The 22,795-nt window shown below is 36.0% G+C and overlaps 3 protein-coding genes across 7 annotated transcripts; 2 read left to right on the plus strand and 1 right to left on the minus strand.

Annotated features, from left to right (window-relative positions):
- The first annotated feature begins 590 nt into the window (after positions 1 to 590).
- Positions 591 to 11,658, plus strand: LOC100183141. Of its 5 annotated transcripts, none has more exons than XM_026834257.1 (17): positions 592 to 760; positions 1,466 to 1,618; positions 1,762 to 2,241; positions 2,817 to 2,900; positions 3,720 to 3,881; positions 4,329 to 4,400; positions 4,664 to 4,759; positions 5,173 to 5,281; positions 5,560 to 5,678; positions 5,839 to 5,898; positions 6,395 to 6,628; positions 7,012 to 7,214; positions 7,501 to 7,615; positions 8,345 to 8,476; positions 8,894 to 9,058; positions 9,521 to 9,684; positions 10,789 to 11,658. In XM_026834257.1, exons 1-17 carry the CDS (start codon positions 715 to 717, stop codon positions 10,903 to 10,905), a joined length of 2,511 nt encoding a protein of 836 aa, XP_026690058.1. In that variant the 5' UTR covers positions 592 to 714; the 3' UTR covers positions 10,906 to 11,658. The 5 variants fall into 5 exon arrangements, with proteins under 5 accessions (XP_026690066.1, XP_026690058.1, XP_018668784.1 ...); XM_026834259.1 differs by lacking the exon at positions 592 to 760 and adding an exon at positions 996 to 1,175; XM_026834265.1 differs by lacking the exon at positions 8,894 to 9,058 and having other exon boundaries at positions 591 to 760.
- Positions 11,659 to 12,470: 812 nt separating this feature from the next.
- LOC100185504 (solute carrier family 25 member 36) lies at positions 12,471 to 14,923 on the minus strand. The gene is made up of 8 exons (XM_002130111.4): positions 14,401 to 14,923; positions 14,047 to 14,289; positions 13,886 to 13,963; positions 13,634 to 13,807; positions 13,412 to 13,559; positions 13,196 to 13,331; positions 12,900 to 13,036; positions 12,471 to 12,829 (listed from the first exon to the last, which is right to left on the minus strand). Exons 1-8 carry the CDS (start codon positions 14,694 to 14,696, stop codon positions 12,767 to 12,769), a joined length of 1,275 nt encoding a protein of 424 aa, XP_002130147.1. The 5' UTR covers positions 14,697 to 14,923; the 3' UTR covers positions 12,471 to 12,766.
- A 2,506-nt stretch (positions 14,924 to 17,429) lies between these two features.
- LOC100175319 (protein asteroid homolog 1-like) lies at positions 17,430 to 21,655 on the plus strand. The gene is made up of 7 exons (XM_002130055.5): positions 17,430 to 17,882; positions 18,283 to 18,372; positions 18,622 to 18,740; positions 19,256 to 19,440; positions 19,494 to 19,670; positions 19,910 to 20,769; positions 21,190 to 21,655. The coding sequence occupies exons 1-7, from the start codon at positions 17,641 to 17,643 to the stop codon at positions 21,440 to 21,442; spliced, it is 1,926 nt and encodes a 641-aa protein (XP_002130091.2). The 5' UTR covers positions 17,430 to 17,640; the 3' UTR covers positions 21,443 to 21,655.
- The last annotated feature ends 1,140 nt before the right edge of the window (positions 21,656 to 22,795 follow it).

Genomic DNA, 22,795 nt, shown 5'->3' on the forward strand with positions numbered 1-22,795 from the left:
GAAAGTCATTTTCCTAATTATTAGCCGTACCACTTACGATCTCAAAAGGTTTGCACAATTGTTTACTAACAATAGATTTGCATTTAGAATGAAAGGTGAATTATATATAAATAAACGCTGAGTAATTAAGAAACACGCACCAAAGAAGTATCAAAATGTAAGGAAGATATTACCAGAAAACCCATGCGTATTACTCAATATATTGTACTATATTACATAATGATATATGTTATTAAGCAACAAAACCAATCTGTTTGAATAACTGTGATATATGTGCACCATGGCCTACTCAATGTAATGAGTAGGCCACGGTTCACCCAAACAAGCATTCAGTGGAAGAGTCTTTTTTTCACGCAGAGCAGCAGCAAGCCACACTGCTAACAAGGGAAGTCGGTGGCAATTAACCTAATTAAGTTGTTTAAATATCAGATTTCGGACCTTACAAGAGCAGGTCTGACACAACTATTGCAACACGTTTAGCGATTCTATTGTTTCAACGGTCTACTCAGGAAGTTTATTTCCTCCCCCCTGCGGGCAGGCGCCGTTCGGTTGCAGGGAAAGGTGTAAGTTAGAGTATCGTTGTTCAAATTGGCGGGAACAGCAGCACAATTTGGTTTACAGAACATTTTTTTATTGCTAAGCAAGGAATTAATTGTCAGTGCAGTAAAAAGTATTTAAATACAAGAATATTAAACTTGATGTGGAAAAAAGAATATGTTTTACGCCCTGGAAAAATGTTGGCTGTTTTGGTTGATATCGGGTGAGCATTGACATTGTGTTCGATATATTGAGTTTACGAACACGCTATCAATTCAATTAACTTAGATAGTATCGTGGGATCAGTTGAGTTCAGATGTAAGATATGCACGTATATTTGGAGTAATATAGTACTGTGGGGTAAAATGGGTTATACCGTTAACAACTAAAACTCATATTTCCCATGTTTTGTACATTTAACAACGTTCTTAGAGTGGTTAGAATACAATTATATAGTTTTAAACATATTCTTTGTATGTACGAGAAAGAGAATAAACGCCTGTATCATCTTACCCTACCTTACTAAAATTAAACGTTTAAATTAAACGCAACTTTTTAATTACTGTAAGTAAAGCAGCATGCAAGGCTCGATGGCGCCTGTGATTTGGATATGAGTTGGCCCATTAAACCAGGCTTTGGTAACGTGCTATAATGATACAATAATATCTGTAAATATATTGTCTTTGTTGAATAAACATTATTTCACTTTTCCTACCATGACCAATATAGTTCCGTGAGGTAAGATGGGACATTGTTAGCACCCAAATCCCACATTTTCTGATCGTTGTTTCTAACAATTACCTTTTACACTCGCGGGTTATGGTTTCTATAAATTTGCTTGTTTACTAATAAATGAGACGAGTAACGAATTAAACATGCCCCATCTTACCCCACTTTATATCAAGACGATCATTGTTTTTATAAACAGTTTCGGTCTTTATACACAAGAGTTGGTGCTCACCCACACTCATATCATTACACCATGTACCCGAACAAAGTGTTGAATGCGTGCATGGAAAATATGACGAACTTGAACGATGTGTTTGTAACTCTGAATGGACAGGAGAAAACTGTGACGTCGGTAAATTAAGAATATATTGTATCATAAATTACTTAAACTGGTTTATATTTGCATCGCTGTATGGTTTGTGGGATGAATATTGTATACAGTGTTTAAATATAGATATGTTAATTAATGTGTAATAGGATTTTTTAATTTTTTAGAACTTACATCCTTTGACAACTTTGTGTTTGCTGATGTGAGAAAGCCTACGACAACGACAGATGGCTACAACTTATTTGATGTTGCCGATATCAATGATCTAAACGCAGAGATTGTAAACTTGGTTGTAAATTTTGACAGCTGGAATAGTTTTAACGACCAAAGAAAAATGTCAAAAGATGTTTTAGACGAAAATCAGAATGATTTTGATGTGCAGCCTTCGGTCAACGAGGGATCAAGTTCGGGGTTTGGCAACTCTGGCAGTGGTTTTGGTAACGAGGATGTTAGAAAGAACAAGGACACGTTAATAACATCAATAAATAATAAAGGAAGGACGAGTTTTGTTCGATCTGAAACAAATAAATCTTTAGTCGAGCAACCTGTTCAACAAACCAGCAGTCAATGGATCAATTACGAATCTTCTTCTTCTGGATCTGGAAGCGAAACTTTGGAACCAGAAATATACGACGAAGGTGGCTTGAGTAGGTAATCGTTTCGTTTTTTATTTACCAATAATTTTTTCATATCGACTATTAACTGGCACGTATCTTAGTTCGAGTGGTCCCCATTCTGTTGCATAGGGCCCATCACGGATGATTAGACTATAGACATTTTGTTGGTGATTTGATAATGCAAACCAAATTATCAGCATCAGATAGTTATCTACTTGCCACTAAAGTTATTACATGCGAATGAGCGGATTTATAGGTGTGACAATGCTTATGGTTTATTTGTGTATACATAGAGGTTTGTTAACAAACAGGGAAAGTCCCCGCGTAGAAAAGAGCTTAAAAGTAAAGAACAGAGATGAAATAAAACACTTTCCACCAGCATATTCTGCTATGTACCGGAGGATTTTTGACGAGTGCCTATTTAGCAAATATAAACAGATGTATGTAGCGATAAGAAAATTATACCAAATGCTGTTAAATTACTGTTGATGTTTTGCAGTATAGCTGACGTGGTAAACAAATCAAAAGTTCTTGTATGAACCTAATCGATAAACTGTGTTCACCCTTATTGATTTGTGTTTTTCTTATATGTCGTGTTTTACCAGTGGATTGTGGAAATGGAACTGTGAAGAAAATATTTCAGCACTGTGCATGTGAACCAAACTTCACAGGACAATTTTGTGAAATCGGTAAGACAGAACTAATCAGAAAATTTATAAAACGTTTTTAAAAAATGGGACTATACAAAGAAGGCGGAAAACTTTTTCCGCTAGGTGTCGGTAATAATTTAAATTAAAAAATACGGAAAAACGAACAAAACAGCACTACAAAGTGTTAATAAGTGTAAAACAAATTAATTAAATAATAAAAATACCTTTCTAAATACATAAAACACTAGTAAGAACATATTTCCCACATTAGGTCGCACAGTGGAATACTTTTTTATATTTTTTTCAAGTTTTTTTTGTTTGACGAGTTTGGGGTTAGGAGTTGGGTTATGGGTTATGGGTTATGGGTTATGGGTTATGGGTTATGGGTTATGGGTTATGGGTTATGGGTTATGGGTTATGGGTTATGGGTTATGGGTTATGGGTTATGGGTTAGGGGTTAGGGGTTTGTATCTTATGTGTATAAACCGTGAAACTAACTGCTCCCCATAGAATAGAGAAACGAATTTGTCATCGCCTCCTAGCGGAAAAATTTTTCCGTATTCTCTGTATAGCTCCATGTGTTTTTAAAGGTAGTGCAGTTGGTTAGTGTAAATGCCAATACCCTAACCCAGTGGTTATGGGTTCAAGGCTCGTTGATGCTACCATTGTGGCAGTGTATCTGTGTATGTGTCCTTGGGCAGGACACCTAAATGCAATTGCTCTATTCTTCTAGAGATGTTCACATTATCAGCTATACATAAATTTATGACAGCAAAATGATTTTAATTATTTATGCCCTGTTAGTGGTAAACTACTTTTATACATCTTATAATTTTGTTGCTTTAATCTGGTTTTCAGATTTGCTTGAGAGCTCTGGAGAGTCTTCAACATTCAACTTGGATTATTCAGGCTCTGGTGTGAGTGAGAAAATATGTTATCATGGTGTTCCCGTGTTCATAAAACACTGTGAGTGTCATTTTGGGTTCGAAGGAGTCAGTTGTCAACTCAGAAAATACTTAGGTATTTATAAGATTGAAAAGTTTTTTTGGGGGGCAGAGAATGTATTATTGTACAATGTTTGGTGTTTTTTTTTAGTCTGAAACAAAACAGCTTCTGAAAAAAACTCTAATTTGTTAAGGTTTAATATGGCAGTATTGATTACAAACTACACGCGCGAGGTTTTTTAAATTTTTTTTTTAGTCTGCCAAATTCCTTAATTTTGCCGGGCATTTTTGTCCAAACTTGAGTATATAGATCACTTTTAATTTATTTATGTATGGATAGAGCATAGAGGGAATGCAATGTATTATCTTTGCAACATTTGAAATTTTTTTTTTTGTTTTCTATGTGCTCATTGACCGTATAGATTCAAGCTGCCTAAAGAAATCTGTATATATCTGAAATAAACCTTTTGAATATACTTAACTAATTTGGTACAAGTAGTGTAGTTTAATTATATCATTGAAGGTTCAGGAGATTGGAATATTTTATTTAATACTCAACAAGAGATACCAGATGCTAATACCACAAGTAATCCAAGTAAGTACGGCTGTTTAAAATACCCCAATACAAAGTGTTTTTTCCCAAGGACACAGTCGCCTACAATGGTAGCAGTGACAAGCCATTAAACCCAGAAACTCTGGAGTAAAGGCACATTAAGCAGTTTATCACAGTACCCAATGTCTATTAAATGTCCTTTCCAAGAACACACTCTCAAGTTTGTAGCAACAACAAAATGCCAAAGAGTGAATTAATTTAAAGTACAAGATTTTAAATTTAATTGAAGTGTTTTACATGTTTAGGTGAAGACATTTTATGGAATGCGAGTAATTTCGACAATCTTACTTGGACCCGTGTCACAAATTATCTTAATCCAAACAACAAACTTGCTAAATCAAGTGAGTTACACAATTACATACTTTTCTAAATGTTTGTGTTAGAACCATGTAGGTTTTTACTGATTTTTGTACAATAGTATTAATATCCTATGTTTTATGGTACATTAATAGTTTTTACTTTAAACCAATTCTTTCCAATTTTTTTTTAACTTGTGGCCTACTTTAACCAACAATGTATAAAAGAAGTTAAAAAATCAAATTATATACATAATGATAAAGAAATAGGATAAACAAATTAATAAATTATTTTTTGTATCTAATTAACGTAAATAAGCAGGCATTAAAAATAGAAATGCAGCACTTTTTGAAATGTACGCCAACAGCAGTGGCAAAGCTCGGTTATAAACAGAATATATATCCCGTTGTTATTACTTATGTGCTGATAAACATAAATTTAAGTAAGCACTTTACAGAGCATATTTTTGGGCGGAAATTTGTTGTGATTTCCACTGGAATTAAGAAAACAAAGACAGTTTTAGATTATTCTCCTTCTCCAAGTGAAGATGAACCAAATATTTATAGGTTGGTATTAATACATTGTGCTAAAATAGTCTTACATGACTGTCCACCTAGGCAAGCTATAAGTAATCCAGTTTATAACTTAATCCAAGATAATATACAGTATTACAGTGTCAAATCTAGTATGTACTAGTTATCGATGTGTATGTTACAAACGTTTTTCGTTACATTCATACACCATATCATATACACTTCACTTCATTTTCTATTTAAAGTCTTGAGCTGCCAACAAAAGAATTTCATTCTTTCTAATATTGTGCTCCTCGATTTATTTATAATAGATTCTCTTTTGTGCCAAAAAAGAGTGGTGGAAAATCTCGGTTAGAACTTAACACATGCTTTGTAAAGAAGAGAGATGCTTCTCGATTATTTGGAACTGATGATATTGATGATAATATTAGTAAGTTATTTACATTGTGGTATTCCTTTATTCGTTACTGAATTATTGAAACGAATTGTTAGCTCTAATATACAGGTAATCAGAACTAAGTTATGTATAAATGTGTTGTGTTAATTATCTGAATGTGTACTATTATTCAACTAAACCAGTGGTTTCTAAGGTCGGCACCGAACCCTGGGGGCATTTGCAACCATGAAGGGGACGCTGAGAGTAAATCAAGGCAGTTTTTAAATATGCTTATCGGGGTGTGGGTGTTTTAGACGAAAAAGCAGTAATTTGTGACCAACAATCTTTTTTTCTGCCATGCGTGGGCATATATGCCTTCTTTACATTTGCCATAGGAGTATGGTAAATGTTATAGGAGTATTTATTAAAGTTGAACCTTAAGTTGTGACGAATGAAAAATAACTTTGAGTTTTATTTTTTTGTCCAGGAGGAGTTTGATACTATGTTCATTGCCAGGCGGTGCTATTAAAAAATAATTTGGGAAATAATAAATTAAATAGTTTTTAACCGAATTTTAAAGTTTTTATGAAAATCCTAACAAATTTTAGTATTTAATTTTCCATACACAAACAGGGAGTTGGATCATGAGCCAACTGTGACCTAAACATCATGCTTCGCTCTAGAAACTCTCCTATATATCACAGAGTAGATACTTTAAATTGAAATGAAATGTTTTATACGTTTTACCTCATTTACTTTAATGATTACAGTGTCACAACTAATCACACACTGCCCAATCACCAAGAGACCAACCACTGCCCTGCATACTTATGCTTATGATCTGTATCTGCCACGTGAAGATTTTCCTGAACAAGGACAGTATATATTAACACAATGGCATGGCTCTCCAAATCCTAATATACTTAAGGATGAATATGGTTGTGTGGCGCAAATCAGCTCATTTGACAAAGCGAGATTGTGCAGAGCTGGGTCATGCTCACAAGGTAAAACTTCAACAATTACTCGATCCTTTTGATTTTAAGTTAAAATGTATAGGGTGACAATAATTGAGACAAAGCACTTCGAAGTATTTTTGTACTTTTTTTTCAACGAAAATCTATATGCTACTCTTCATAGCAAAACATACAAATTGTAACATTTTTATTCAACATAAGTGATTAGCTTGCCTGTGTCTAGCCTTTCAGGTTCTCCGCTTAACACTGCTACCATCGTGCGCCTTCGTTAACCTCCATCTCGATTGTCCAGTCAGCCATACATTATTAAAAATAAAAACATTCAAATTTGAACTGTATATATTTATTATGACCTGTCATTTTTAAACTGTTTTTATTAACCAATCACAAACTTTTGCTTTTTCTCACGACAGGCGAGATATTTGACAAGGATGGCTTACATATAGGACTGTTGTATCAACAAGGGGGTTACCCACCATTAGCACTCGAATATCAAAATGGTTGGTTTATTGTAAGTGCTCGCTCGGACGAACACAGCATGGCCGGGAAAGTTGGATGTTCTGTTGGCCAGAAAGTACCTCCACACTTCCACTGTCCTAAACATGACCGTCAACAGGTTGAGATTTTGAATTGATTTGCGTGTTTGTTTTCTATTTACTTAAAATAGTACCATTTCTCTCACTATCTGGTTTAATTTGCAAATAATTTTGCTCTGAAGCAACAAAGCATGCTGTAGTACGTGTATTAAATAAGCAAATATCAACTAAATAGATTTTCTTATTCACCCCCTATTGTTGCTATTGAGAAAATTTGGCTGTGCATGCAGAAAGTTGGGAAGCTGTAAAATATAAAGTTGTGTTAACTAACGTTAAGCTACCATGTCACATTTTTGTCATGTTTAGTTTAGTGAAATTCTAAGGATGCCAGCTCAAGAATTTCCATTCAATACTTGGGCAAGGTTTGAGTGGAAAATAAAGTGGAGTGAATATGATGTGGTGTATGAACGTAACAGAACAAGTTAGTAGTTTGTTGATTATTAATTTGTGCTTTGAATTTGAATATAAGAGTAATAAATATTTACAAACCTAACATACCAGTAAAATTTCCCACACCAGGAACCCGTTAGTAACACAGTAATGGCCCTTTAAAATGTGGTTATTTCACAAAGTCAGTGTAAACAAAAAAATAAATTTTCACAACCCTATGGTTATTAATGGGTTGTCCAAACTATTAGCCCCACATAAAAAATTTACTCCTAAAAAATAATCACTCTCAAAGTAACATACTTTGTAACTCGTAAGTTGGCATGAGGTGTATGAACGTCTGTGTTATGACGACTGTCATTTTTCGATCTAGAGAGGATAAAGTAATTTACATTCATTCACATAGGCTGTTTCAATTGGTAACACTAAATATGGCGAACTTTTTTTGATGTACAATGTTTACGTATAAACATTCTAAATTACGCCATAGTTTTTTGCCCTTTCGTTTGCAGATGTCTCTCTTGTTTCATAGACCTTGTTACAACGTATGTAACATCTTGGGTGATTGTTTTTTTTTACGGCTAACGTACAACCCATTAGTAACCACTGGATTGGAGCTATTGCCGTAAAGTATCTTGCCCAAAGACATCTGGGCTATAATGGTAGCAGCGGTGATCCTTAAATCCATAACCTTTGGGTAAAGTTACTAACGATTATATCAATACAACTGCAATATGTAAGATTGTACCACACTTAAATACAGCTGTAGATGGAGATCCAGGTCATATGACATCACAAGCATGGATACGACTGTGGATCAATGGACGTAAGGTTATTGACTGGATTGGTGCTTGTGGTAGAAATGATGAAGGAAGGCTTCCATATTTTAAAATTGGTAAGCGTTCTTAGATTTTTGAAGGCCGTTTGATACTTTGTTATAGTTATGTAATATATTTCAATTTGACTTTTTTGTTTATAGACTTTTTTCACTATTTAGTGTGTTATGTGTTTAAATTCATTCAAACCAATGTGTAAACCAAAGCCATATTTGTAACTTAAGTTAAGGTGAAAAATGTTTATTCACTTGCAATCTAATGCGAACCGGTGTGCCAATACGCATTTAAATTTGCACAAAATATCCTGTCCATTATCATATACACAATAACCAGTGTGGGAAGACAAAGTAGTGGTAGGAAATTATCTTTAGCAAGTTAACCACAAGATGTAAATACTGAAAGATTTTTTTCGGTGTAGTTTTACCTAAACATTCTAATAATTGGGAGTATTACATATTTCATTATTAACAATGCAGGTATATACAATCCAACTGGTAGCAGCTTTCCACTTCGTATGTATGTCCGTGGTTATGAACACACTTACACACAACCTGATGCTAAAGTAGATGATAATGAAAAAGATATTTTAAGCAAATTAAAACTTGTTGATCATAAATTAAAAAAGGAAATAAGCAGAAACAGTAAGTTTAATTATCTATTTTTCTTTTTTATGGGCCAGCAATAGCAGTTAAGGCACTAATTTATTGTTGTATTTACTAGTTTATTGTAGTTAAGGCACTAATTTAAAAAGAAATTTAAAGATTTGGTAATTCTTCTGGTGTAAAATTATATTTTTGATCTTTTATATACCCACATAACCATTGAATTTGGTTTACACGGTGTACACACATAACCAATGAATCTTCTGCATTGTGTGGATTCCAAGATTTCCAAGAATATAGACGCATAAAAACTATTTTCTTACTGCTATAGGTTTTTCCCTTCTACTTAACCCCCATAGTATGGGATTTGACCCATAGTATGGGACTTAACCCCCATAGTATGGGATTTGACCCATAGTATGGGACTTAACCCCCATAGTATTGGATATGGGATCGTTTAGGAAGAGATACTTAAAATACCTACACGTTTATATTTTTCAGGTTTCATCAATGGAATGAGATTTATACATGTGGGTGGAGATGGCAGGTGCGTTCTGCGGGCAAAACTAAACCACGTCTCGCATATCACAAGGACAAAGTTTCGACAGTTAAAAGTTGACAAAAAAACTCAAAATCTGATCAAGAGTATGGTATATGCTATAGAAGTAAGTGTTACTGTTTCTTGAAACTTGAAAACTAAGTATAAACTACTGCTAAATAATTACCTTTTTTGATGTTGTTTGATATTAAATGACAATGAAAAGTTTTGTTTCTTATACATTGCACATTTATGTATTGACTGAATGATGCATATAATACTTATGTGGCAAGCAAACTAAGGCGTGTCAGCACTTTTCAGGTCACTCCAACACCTTCCATTACTAAAAAGCAATCATTTTGTTTATAATAGTTTGTTCCATAAATTTCAGTACAAACATAACAGTGCGTATATAAGACAACTGTTTTATTTTTAAATGTTTTGGTTTACAATACTAAAACCATTATATTGCAAACCAAATCATTTGATTTTTTTATTGAAGTTTCAGTAATCATAAAAAATCAAATCTTTTAATTATGAAGAATGGATTGTCTGTAAGTCCAAAACAAAATATAAATGATTTATTGCAAGTAAACAAAGCATGACATTTTTTTAACAATATGTCAAAATTAGCAAATAAAACAGGTTGTTTAGTCGCTGTGGTACAGTTAACACTATTCCGGAAGTAAAGGGCTCAAGGGTTGTCCATGCTACCCTTGTGGGCGTTTATGTCCTGAGGCAGGCAAACATAAAAAAAAACAGAAAAAAACAAAAATTAATCACCCACAAAGTAACATACTTGGTAGCTCATAGGCTGGCATGAGGTGTATGAAACAGAACACCCTGTTATAACAACTTCACCACCAAGCGAGCCACGACGTCTGGCGTCGTTGTTTACCAACACAACATAACCACTGGCCGCTTGGTGGTGTGTATGAGCTAAATCACGCTTAATCATACCGTAACTTTTTTTTAAAAAAGTGAACGACTAAGGTTTTTTGGATTGAAACACAATTCCCAATTCGTATAAATTAACAAATAGGTCGTCTCATGTAGCAATAATGGTCATTGTTTTGTATTTTGTCGATTCAAAGGTGTTTGTTGAAATGGATCGCTATATATATCGTCTACAAACGCATTGTCAATATTTGCATTCCATCACTAAACTATGCTGGTCAACAGTCAACTTGTTTTTCGTTTTTATCGATATTTGTATCTTTTCGTTTCTCAGCAACAGGAATTCAGGATTAAGCAGTTGGAACGTTTGGTGCAAGAAAGATGCTTGACGCCATTGCCTCGTAACGTAGATGAAGCTATGAATAACGCTGGTGATATTGATGAAGACTAAGCAATGACGAATAACTACAACTAGTTAACAAAAATGCCATTACCTATAAAGCTATACCAAACATTTGTATTGTTATAGTTCACACGTTTATTGAAACGATATTTATACTTTGTTTGACACGACTTTTATACTGTATGCCTTCTAGCTTATAAATCGAATAGAGCGAATATTGCTCATTTATTTTTTGGACCGACTTTGCGACCTATTTAGATCACTTCACTCACAAAGTAGCATACACGGTAACTTGTAAGCTGGCACGAGGTATGAAACAGTACACCCGTGTTATAACGACTGTCGTTTATCGGCCACGTGAAGATAGAATAAGTTACATTCATTTATTCATATTCACTTTCATCAGGGTTACCTGTCGGCAGCAGAAACAAATTTGCTAGATAAAGTTTTATATTTCAAACTGTCCTATTTTGTTTTCCTATAAACCTATTTCCGCATTTTGTGCTTTTTGGGCCACACGTCAAATGTTTAGTCACCATTTGTCGTCCTACCAGATTTGCACGCAGAACGTAAAACGTATTTCGCTGGTGCTGATTTTTATGTATTGTGATATATTTATACGTTTTTTTACTGGGATTTTTTTCATTTTGGTTTTTAACCATTGGCTAGTTTGAATGTGTAATGCGTTTGCGTTTTAAATAATAGTTTATGAAAATGTTCCATACCAGAGGTTAAATGAATTGAGGCGTGTTTCTTCTAAGTTTTTATGGACATTTTAATAAACCGATATAAACTCCAAAATTGATTCATTCGAAACATCTGCCATGCAGATAATTGACGCATGTTTGACGTCGGCCTAATAAAATTAGATCTCAGATGGATTCATCTACCTCAGCATCAACCCACCCACTGCGTTGTGTGCAACATATAAATGACATCATGAATAGCCAGTTCTCCTTACTGGTTATTGTTTTGTAGGCAGTCCCCCAAACAGTAAAGCTCAGCATTTTGCGCGGATATTTACGCTCGCAGCCGAAACCATTGCTGACGTATGTTTCTTTGGGCAAGACCCTTAGTGGTGAAACTCAGGAGTTCATAACGTGCTGTTGCATGACCAGTAAGGATAAGTAATTTATGGTGTGGGGAAGATAGGGCACCTTTCTATTTTTTTTTCGTCCCGTTTGGTAGTAAACGAGAACATTCAAAACCGTATACTTACGGCTCCACCACCCTAAAGTACTGTGGGAGAAGATGTGACACCTTTAGCGTATAATATCCAAATAATGTTTAGGTGTCCCATCTTCCCCCATCCTACTATATATTCTTTTATTCATATTGAAGAAAAATTACAGATTTCCTGTTGACCTAGTTTATATAAAATCCAATACAACACGACTATAAAACAACAATCATTTGAAATATTATTTTTAACTATACTTATTGCATAAAAGTGTGTAGTCTCCTTGTAACATAATTCATTTCTAGGATTTCCCTTGCTTTAAAACATGAACTGATGTATCGTATCCTGGTCTAAATTTCATCCTACGTACAGTATATGAACGTTGTTCTCCTAACTATAAAATTTTATTTAAACTACTGACGGACTAAACAGACGTCACAGTCTATCTTATACACTATATATAACTATAAGATGTTGCTGTAAAAACACTGACGCCATTCGGGTTTTTCGAATTTATTGATAAAAAATAAACGGAAAAATGAAAGCATCGTTGTTCAAGCACAGGGACGCAATTAAATTGCACTTAAAGTTCATTTCTACCCATCATTAACACATTTATTGTCTCAGCACATATGCCACATGACAATTGAAGGTTGATTTACTTTGCAGCCACAGTGGAACTTGCAACCACTAAAACACCAAGCACGAACATTGAAGTAGAAGCTATTGTTAGTTTTGTCCCAGATACACGACAGTTTCGTATACTCCCATTAGTATTGCCATATTCGGAACCTTGTAGAGATAAGAAAGTTTAATACGCTGTTATTACATATGTCAATATGTGGTAAAAGTTATAACTCACCTGCCGAACAAGCTGAGCAGGCAAGCCGCCGTATAAACCAATTCTTCCTTCGGTTTTTGCCACGTCACGCAACGTTTGCCAGAAACCACTGTAACGCTGTTGAACTGGCTCTTCTCTTAATCTGGTACGTGCAACCTCTGTAAAACAACGTAGCGCAAGTTTATTACCTATTTCTGTAAATATATTGAAAGTAAAAGTAATTGACAGCAAAATGAAAGTGGTTGTAACAAGTTTATATGAATAAAAAGTACAGAAAAGATGTGGCCATAATTAATATGTCATCGTCAAATACATACCGTGTGGATATACAATGCTAGTGGCGACACATTTCGAGGCAGACGATATAACCATTAACCCTGGCAGTTCCCACCAGCTAGACATAGAACTGTGCGCTCCGGAAACGTCCATGTTATGTCTCTTCATGTACCATGACTATATAGAAACAGGATGGTCAATATATATATATATATTAATTAAAGCTATTACGACTTGGGGCTTTATTAATATTTTACCTTTAAATGTTCATATATGGTGAAGTAAATAACAGTTTCAACAATTCCTGCATAAGATGCGGTAAGACCTCTGTAGAAGCCTTTCCAACCTTCACTGCGCCACACTTGTTTCGCACATTCGAAACAACTTAACGACGAGTTGTTCAATCTACGTAAGAAAGCAAATCTGATTACTTTGGGGAACACAGTGACGTCACATTAATGTCAGTCAATAAAACTGACCTTCTGTGAAGCTGTTGCTTTGTCTTTAACACCCACAGGGGACAAGTTGCCGTTGTTGCCACTAAGCCACCGGCAGACGCGGCGATGATGCTTGTGGGCATCGAATTTGCTTTAAGTCCAAAGTCCGCGACAAGCCCGATTTTTGTTGCATTGTACGTCCAGAAGTAAAGAGCTCTATAGATAAGATTAAACACCGTAAACACCGGTAACGAAACATAGGTTCGCCAGTTAAAACTAAAATAAGATAAATACCTGGAGGGAACAGAGCCGACTAATCCAATACCAAGACCTTTAAAGAACGCTTTGCCACCTTCTACTTTTAATATGTACCTGGTAAAACGACATAATTACTATCGTTGTTGAATCAAGAATTGTCAATTGTATGCGTAGAACACAGGAAGCTAATTGTTTACCTGCAGTGTTGCAGTATGCTGCTCTTTTGTATGCTCAAGGCGGGCTGTACAACGCCGGTGTGATGAGTATTGCGCAATGAGCCACGGGCGAAAACTGTCATCAGCCGAGTGTTCGTGCCTTTGGGTGTGCTAGATGGAAAGCTAAGTTTTGCTTGGGTGGTTGCAATTCCGGAGGATGATTGCTGTCGAGTTTTAATGACGTCGATAGGACACGTCACAATTGTTGCTGCGCAACCAGCGACACTGCAAATAAAAAATTCCGTTTACAAAGTTGTAGTAAGAAAATGTAATGCTCACGTCAATATAATATTATTTAAAACAGTTAAAACATTTCGTAAATGCAAAATGAATTACCCGCCAGCGATAAAATGAAGTTTGTTGTCTACCGATGTGCGGTTGTTAGATGGTGTACACTTTTTTAATGAGGTTGAATGAAATATCGTATCTGTATCACTACTTGTCCATGCTTCTGAAGTTTTACTTCCGTTTTGGTACTGTGTTGAATATTGCTGGTATTTTGCTTCGTTCTCCCAACGACTACTTTTAGTATCCTTTGCGTATTCTGTAAAGTTGGAATTCGACATCTTTACTGAAGAGTGTTCACAATATCGCGATTGATGATCTGGTTTAGTCCAAATACTTGCTGGCATCGAATGCGTATATCTATCACTTACACGTATTATAATATCTGTACGAAAATAATACACCCAATTTAGTTACATTTGTAAACCACTTTATTCTGATAAAGAAGCAACTATTTCTTGCGTTGGCAAATGGTGTACAAAAAGGCATGTAAAAGTTAATTTATGTTTAGTTTTATTTACCAGTTATATTTATCAGCCTGTTATTTGTAACCGTTAACCAATGCAAACTTCCTACTCATACTCGGGCCGTTATTGAAAGATTCAAAATTCAGCGTGTAGCAGACTTTTATTGGGCCTGTAATTTTCCACTGCGTTCTGACACCGCGCAGAGCGTTCTCTCAGTATTTTTCCACTGCTCGTGTCGCTGAGATCACGCACTGAGCATGCGCCTCGCGCGTGATCACAATGCCCAAAGACCACGTACCAGCATTCTCCCGGTAAGTTTCCACGTTCCCCACTATTGAACTCACGTGACTAACTACGTCAGCCACGCTGTCTCGGGAATCAACATGTTGTTTCGCGCTCTTTTTTCTTTCGTCTCCCCGCTTAAACAAGCATTCAAAACGCAAGCAGACGTTTGAAGAGGAAGTAGAAGTGAAATGGAACTTTATGTAATTTCATACGTTTATACATGTTGTCTAAGGAATGTGTGAAATGTGATACATATGTAAATGTTTTGTGTAATTCAATACAGAACCAAACATGTAGTAAACAATTACATTAATTCGTAAATTCCAGGAGATTGGCCTGTGTGCAAAACGTCCACAAGGTATATAAATAGGAATTTAGATCAAATATTATTTAAATGAAGGTTTAGTTCTTACTAATTAGCATATGTACACAAAACAAAACCTGCAAATTATCCGTGATATCAGTCAAACAGAACGTGAATCATTTCGATTTTTTACATAAAAATGTTAATTTGTTACATAAAACAATCTTTATTTGTTTATGGCATTTTATTTTTAACTGAAACTAATTTTATATTTGAATTAATTAAACCAAAAAAAGTATGTGAAAAACGCATGTCATATTTTTAGTTTCTTTAACCCTTACTTTGGATAGTTTATCGTTTAACAAAATGGATTATAATTTTTCGTATAGCTTCACGCAGGCAGATTTATAAAACACCAAGTACCTTAACTACCGCCCTGTGTGTCCAAAAGCAGTGACTTTACAATGGGTTTAAACAAAAAATCATTTGTACTATCATTGTTTGGCGCCGTGGCAAAGTGGTTAACGTGCCTGCCTGTATAACCCATAGGTAATGAGTTCACGACTGGTCGCTGCTACAATTGTGGGTGTATATGTGTCCTTGGGCAAGTGGTTACTGATAGGCTGTTCAAATTATCAAGCCGTAAATTCAACCAATCCTCCCATAATGCATCATTTAAATACACATTACCTGGCAAGTTACCGACGTTCAACACCAAACCGTAACACACCATATACTGAAAATTAAACAGGAATTAGAAAGTGCAACAAATACAATGACTACGAAACTTATACAGTAGAGTGGGGAAATAGTAAACAAAGAACATTCAAAGAATTATTAAACCGTATCCTCACGACTTTCATAGACTGCTGTAAACTGATGTTTAAAACATGATCAAGATATTTAGATATTATGTACTTCCCCCACCCCACTATACCTTGTGACCATCCATAGAAACATGTTGCATAACATCAGGAACCTTGTACAAGCAAGACGACACATTGCTCTTACTGAACTTTCTTTTCCTTCCTTTATCAGATAAAACAAGAGAATTTATCAACAGCGCTTATACAGTCATGTATTTTACGTTTATCATTAAAATATCTGCCGCGGGAGGCTTTGTGATTATAAAGGGCGTCCGCTTCGTAACCAAGGGTATCGAATTCGGGACGATGCCAACTTGTTGTCGTGTGTGTCGTTTGGAAAGACACATCAGGGTCATTGCTCCAATCTAGTGGTCGCTAATCGGTTGTCCAAATAATCAACCACACAGAAGTTAAAGACACAACAGTCCTCTTTGTGTTAAATGAAGTTAAATGAATTGTGTCTTTAACTTCTGTGTGGTTGATTATTTTTTTTTTCCTATATGCAAGATCCACCAAAATGTACGTGTGTACAGATTTTTAGTTTAACAAGACCCCCGAGTTAAGGTTTTTGAATATGATGTACGAAGTTGTTTTACATTTGTTAATACTTATACACACTGAACTGTATTTTTAGCGCAAATTTATGTTTCGGTAATATATCGGGTGGGTAATACGGGACACTACCTTTTCATTTCATTTTCTCGTTCCATTTGACAGTGAAGCAAAGAACATTCAAAGAATTACAAAACCGTTTCCTCATCACGACTGCCTTTGACGTGTGCAGCAAGAATATAAGTTCCAATGTTCCATCAGGCAAAATCTTTCATTTTTTTATAAGTTTTGTTTCCCACGCACATGTTGGTGGATCTTGCATAGGAAAAGCTTCCTTTGAACGAAATCCCACCGGCACTGGGCGTGTTTTAGTATAACTGGTCCTACCGCGGGCCCCACACCGGGCGTGTTTTAGTAGGACCCTGTTTTAGTTTAGGACTGAAGAAAACTTGTGATATCAGTTCAATGTTTGATATCAGTTCAACGTGCCTGTACAGATTGCTCTGCTGTGCTTCAACAAGCTTTTATCTATACGCTTAAGACGAAATCCACACATTAACACTTGGCCAAAACCAACGTCAAACCCCAACCCAAAGTTATAGTACAGCCAAATCCAACCAACTGCCACGTTTTTTTTTCTGGCATTGCGACACAATGACGTACGACACAAGAGAAGATATTACGTCACATCTGCTGTGACGTAATGGCTTACGGCCAATAACAACAAAAAAAACTTGTGGCATTGTTCATAGTATCGGGATGTAGCCAAGTTACGTGGAAATGTAATTTCACAGTATGAAAAACCGGGGTATTCCCCATGAGTTGTACCCTATTCTTGTCTGCCGTTGCTTTTGTTGAGATCAATACTTTAGTCTCGATTCTAGTCTTGCGTTGTAGGCAACTGTTAAAAGTGAACTTCAGAATGGGCATTGAGGGTTTTGAAAGCTTTTGCAAAAAATATACAGATAAAAATTTTCAAAGTGTTACCATTCGAAACGAGATACTGGTTATAGATGGCAGCGAACTGTTGTACCAAATATACAACGCTTGTACGGGCAGGTATGATAAAGTTAAACAAAAAACTCACCTCTTTTTACGGTATAGGTTTGTAATAACTTGTTAAATCCCTCTCATTGCAAAATTTTACCCAAAACCATAGAAATATGTTCATCTGTTTTTACTATACGTCTGTATCAAATATTTAGTCGTTTTGAATGTTAAACTATTTGGACTCCAAAATTATAGTAGGGTTGGGTATAATGTTGAACATGTTTTCTTTCTCTTTTCTCGAACCCTTTTGTAGAAAACAAAAAATGTTTACAGAAGCATGTAACCGCACCCTCACGACTCTGAAAGAGCGTTTTTAATTGTTCAAAACACGATCAATAAATATGGGATTTATGTGCTAGCTGCATCCCATCTTACCCCACAGCACCATTATAGTTTTTTGCATCTATAGAGCACCGTTTGACCAATTTCGGGAGCAAACGATCAAGTTTTACACAAATCTTCGCACTTGTGGCATCCGACCAGTTGTTGTGTTCGACGGGTAAATACGTGTTGGAGTTGCGTAAAACCACAAAAATATTTTAAGCAAACTTTGTGCCGCTCGTGCATATGATATATTGTTGACATTGCCTTTGCAAATAGCTTTAAATCAACATGTGTCCTTCATATTAAACTGACATTAATTACGAACACAACTACTTTGATATTAAAATTCAGATTTTGTAAAAAGTTTCTTACCCTGACTAATAAACGATTTTAATACGGACACCTAATTATTCTGTTATCTTAGATTTAAATTTGAGTCAAACCACGAAAAGTACATCAAGAAAAGGGTAGAAATTATTCGTAGAATGCGACAATCCATTGGAAGGGGAGAAGCAAAAGAACCGAACAAGTCACACCTTTGTGGTAAGTATAAAATTTGTGTGCCCGCCTATGATGAAAAAGTGCGTATATGTATATATAGTGGGGTGGGGGAATTTGGGACACCATTAGCCCATAATTTACAAAGATCCTGATCGTGTTTTAAACAATTTACAACGGCCCATGGTAGTCCTCAGGATACATTTTTATATTTCCTTGAATTTTCTTTGTTTACTACTAAATGGGACGAAAATATAGAGTTAAAAAGTGTCCCATCTCCCCCCACCCTACTGTATATACTGCTGCTGCCAGACACATTTATACTTAGTGTTTAAGCTCTTCAGGCAAAATTTTTAGTCATTCGAGTTTTACAAACGACGTTCAATAACTAACTTAGGTTAAAAGTGCCTATATGTGTCATTTCTAATAAATGGCAACCAGTTCGACAACTGTAATAGCTATGCCTTGCTATATAAAACGAATGAAATATGGTACGAAGGTACAATGTGATTGATGGGATCCACTGCTACACACATTCCCTAAAACACTATATTCTATAGGTACAATCTTAGAAGAGGTGAATCAAGAATTGGGAATACCTGTTGTTAACGGTGCGGGAGATACAGATTCCAGCACAGCAGCAATTGCTAATCTACTTCGTGCTAAAGTGCTGGCGAGTGATACGCAGTATTGCGTGTATAACTTGAGTGATGGTTGCCTGCCGACCAGATACTTCAAATCGAATGTAAGACCTGTGTTCTATTCATTCAGTGCCGATATCTTAACATAATTTTACAGAATGATGCGGAAATCAACAAGGAAAAAGGCATCCAAGCAAAGCTCTACCACATTGAGAGTTTTTCACGTCAATATCATATTCCCAGCAATGTGGTTTCGTACCTTGACATATTCTTTGGCAGAAACTCTTGCTTTCCGCAGAAATTTTTTCAGTCGTTTGTCAGTCTACGCTTCAAGGTATGATGGGTAATCGTTTTACCAATAAATATTTTTTAACAAATAAATATTTTTTTAGAGTTTAAAACGGACATGGTTGCGTGGTTAAAGAAATTTATAGCGACCTGTTGTTTGTTATTTGTTAAAACCACAGTCATTTAACTATTGTAGACGTGCACCAATATAGATTTGCAAAATAATCTGTATATTGTCTCAAATATTTAAAATACAATCAGTATAACTTTTGTCATTTTTTTCAGAACAATGGGTCCTATCCTCAACATTTGACAAACTACTTCAGATGGATGGCTGATAATTATACTACGGATGACGACCTTATAAAAAGTATCATCGCCTCTTTGGGAAACAGAGATGATCACCTTAACATCCAAGGACGTTTGGAAGAGCGCCTCGCATCCTTTCGCCATCCTCGAATTTCTCGAAGATTTCGTTTAAAAGTGAGAGAGCAAGTGAGAGACGAAGAAATGTCAAACCTCCTTTTAAACAACGAGCATGATGCGGAGGAGGATGAAAACGATGAGTTGGCAGAAACTAACTTAAGGGAAAATATACCAAGCTTTGCCCATGATATACTGAAAAAAACACCTACAGGGGGAGATAATCCAATACGATTTCTTCGAGTTTTGATGAGTAAACCGGAAGAACCATCACCCCACAATGCAACGAGAGCCTTGCGGCGACAAATGTACCAACTTTTGGTGACAGGAGATAATTTGGTTGTGGTTGAATACGATAGAGTCGAGGACGACTATACTGAGGTGGAAGAAATCCGTGTGAGACGTCAAAGAAACCTGAACCCAGCGTTGGTTGAGGTGTACGGCAACCAGGAAAAAAACCCAGAATTCATTGAGTTTAGGAAACAACATATTCTATCTATACTGGTCGGGGACGAAGACGCAGTTCGTCAATTTGAAGATTCTTGCTCAAACATCAGTGAAGAGTTGAAGCTTCTGCTGGCATGTGGGGTGTACTGGATCAGAAATACGGCACCGGGAGATACAGCGATATCCGCACTTGCCTTCACTGTCAGCCTGATTTACTTGAAGTCTAAAGATGGTGGTGATCGTCACCGACCGCTCATGCATGGGATGCGATCATCGTAAGTTAATCACAACTTGTAACAGTACGTCCCATATATTTTTTCACACAGTTTCACGTAAATATCTTAAATTCAGCAATATCTTCTATCATGTAGCTCTTGCTGCAATATATTCTATCATGTAGCTCTGTAAGCTCTGGGGTAAGTTGGGATACTGTTAGGAGTCAGGACTCAAATCCCTTATATTTCCTTATCATGTTTTTAACAATTAACAACGCATTTTTAAAGTCGCGGGCTTACGGTTCTCTAATTTTGTAAATATTCGTTGTTTACTACCAATGTGACGAGAAAACATAGTTACAACATGTATATATGTGCTATACAGCTTTAACTTGCAAATGATTCCAATTCCCCAGGAAAAAAAAACACATTCAGGCATAACTAACTTTCAACGACCGTTACAACATAATCCTTTCACAGGTATCAGGATATCAGCATGGACTACATACAGATATCCAGTCAATGGCTACTTTGCATTGAAGAAGCAATCGAGTTTAATAGACTTCTCGATTACCCGCTGGTCCAGCCGCCTATGGGAAAGTGTTTTAACGGCACATTTTTCGAGGCGTGCATGGCCGGGGTCGACAGAGGCACACAAGTCGCTGTTATAATGCAAGAGATTGAAGGTGGCCGACTCTACAGCGACATCATGCGGGTTCTGAGCCTTGCCTAAACTGAAAAACATTTTTAGTGGACACGGCTTGATTTTCTTTTGAACATATTTAATTATGTCATGATTTGTTTATGCACTAATTTTGTATATACTTTAACACTTGAACGTTTTTATTTAACTGCAGCATGTTTTACTGTATACCCTTTAGTAGTTCAATTTCTGTATTGTTGTAACTATATGTAGCTTAAAATAAATAAAATAATACTGATTACATTCAAATTGCACTTTTTAACAGAAAATATGGACTTTTATAGTAAATTTATAGTGGTCGCCACCAAAGTGAAAGCGATGATGAACTGTATTTTTAGCAAAAGTTTATTAGATGTTTTTTTCCTTTTTGTCGGCGTGGTGGAAGGAGCTCGAGTGCCTTCAGCGATGTCACAAAAACAATTGTATTCACACGTACTTCAAAAAAATATAAAACCCAGCCAGCTGTCAGCAAGGCCGAACTGTTTGTGGATACGAACAAAGGAACATCTAAAGCGAGAAACCAATGTTAATATAATTAAGAAAGAAAATGACCCGCTATCCTTAGTATTAGGAATAGCAGAAAGAAAAGAAAAAAACTAAAAAAAACGATGCCTTTAAAGCACCTCACTTATATCAAAGTGAAACAACGCTGGTTAACCTATCGTGGGTCCCAATACCGATGAGCCATGAAGACATAAAAGAAGAACTAACGAAGTACGGGCAGGTAATAAAAACCATCGGAAGAATAGACAAAGACAGTCTACTGACTGGTCGCCGAGCAGCGATCATGAAAAACGAGGATCTGGAAAAAAAATCCAATCCCCAGCTATTTGTGGATCAAAGGAGAAGAGCTATATGTCACCTATAAAGGGCAAAAAATAACCTGCAAATACTGTGGTGAAGTAGGTCACAAGCAAGCAGATTGCCAAACTAAAACAAAAGACTGCTGGCAGCGTCTGGAGTGCCTAAAGCAAACGCCGAAACACACCGAGGAGCTGCAACACATTGCCCAAGGTAGTATGACATCCACGCCTATTAAAAATACAAAATTGATAAGCTCTCAAAAATGCACATCCTACAAGAACGTAAGCGAAGTCAGAATAGAAAATGAAAATATGGAAATCCTTACTCAAGCAGGCAAACGCGCCGTTAGAAGCCCACTGGAACTAGAGGGAGAACCGGACCCAAAAAGTATGAGTATGTGCTTGGAAGGTTTCCCAGTATTTCATGCAAAAAAACCGCCTCCGGAACACCAACAAGCGGAGATGCATATTTAAATTTTTAAAAGATAAAAAAGGCCAAATAATATTCCTTCAACTCACGGTAGTCAAAAGTCCGATAAATTGTGGGAAATGGATCGGGGAGGGCAAATTCTCAGCAGCC

Source organism: Ciona intestinalis, chromosome 1, assembly GCF_000224145.3.
Source record: "Ciona intestinalis chromosome 1, KH, whole genome shotgun sequence".
Classification (NCBI taxonomy): domain Eukaryota; kingdom Metazoa; phylum Chordata; class Ascidiacea; order Phlebobranchia; family Cionidae; genus Ciona; species Ciona intestinalis.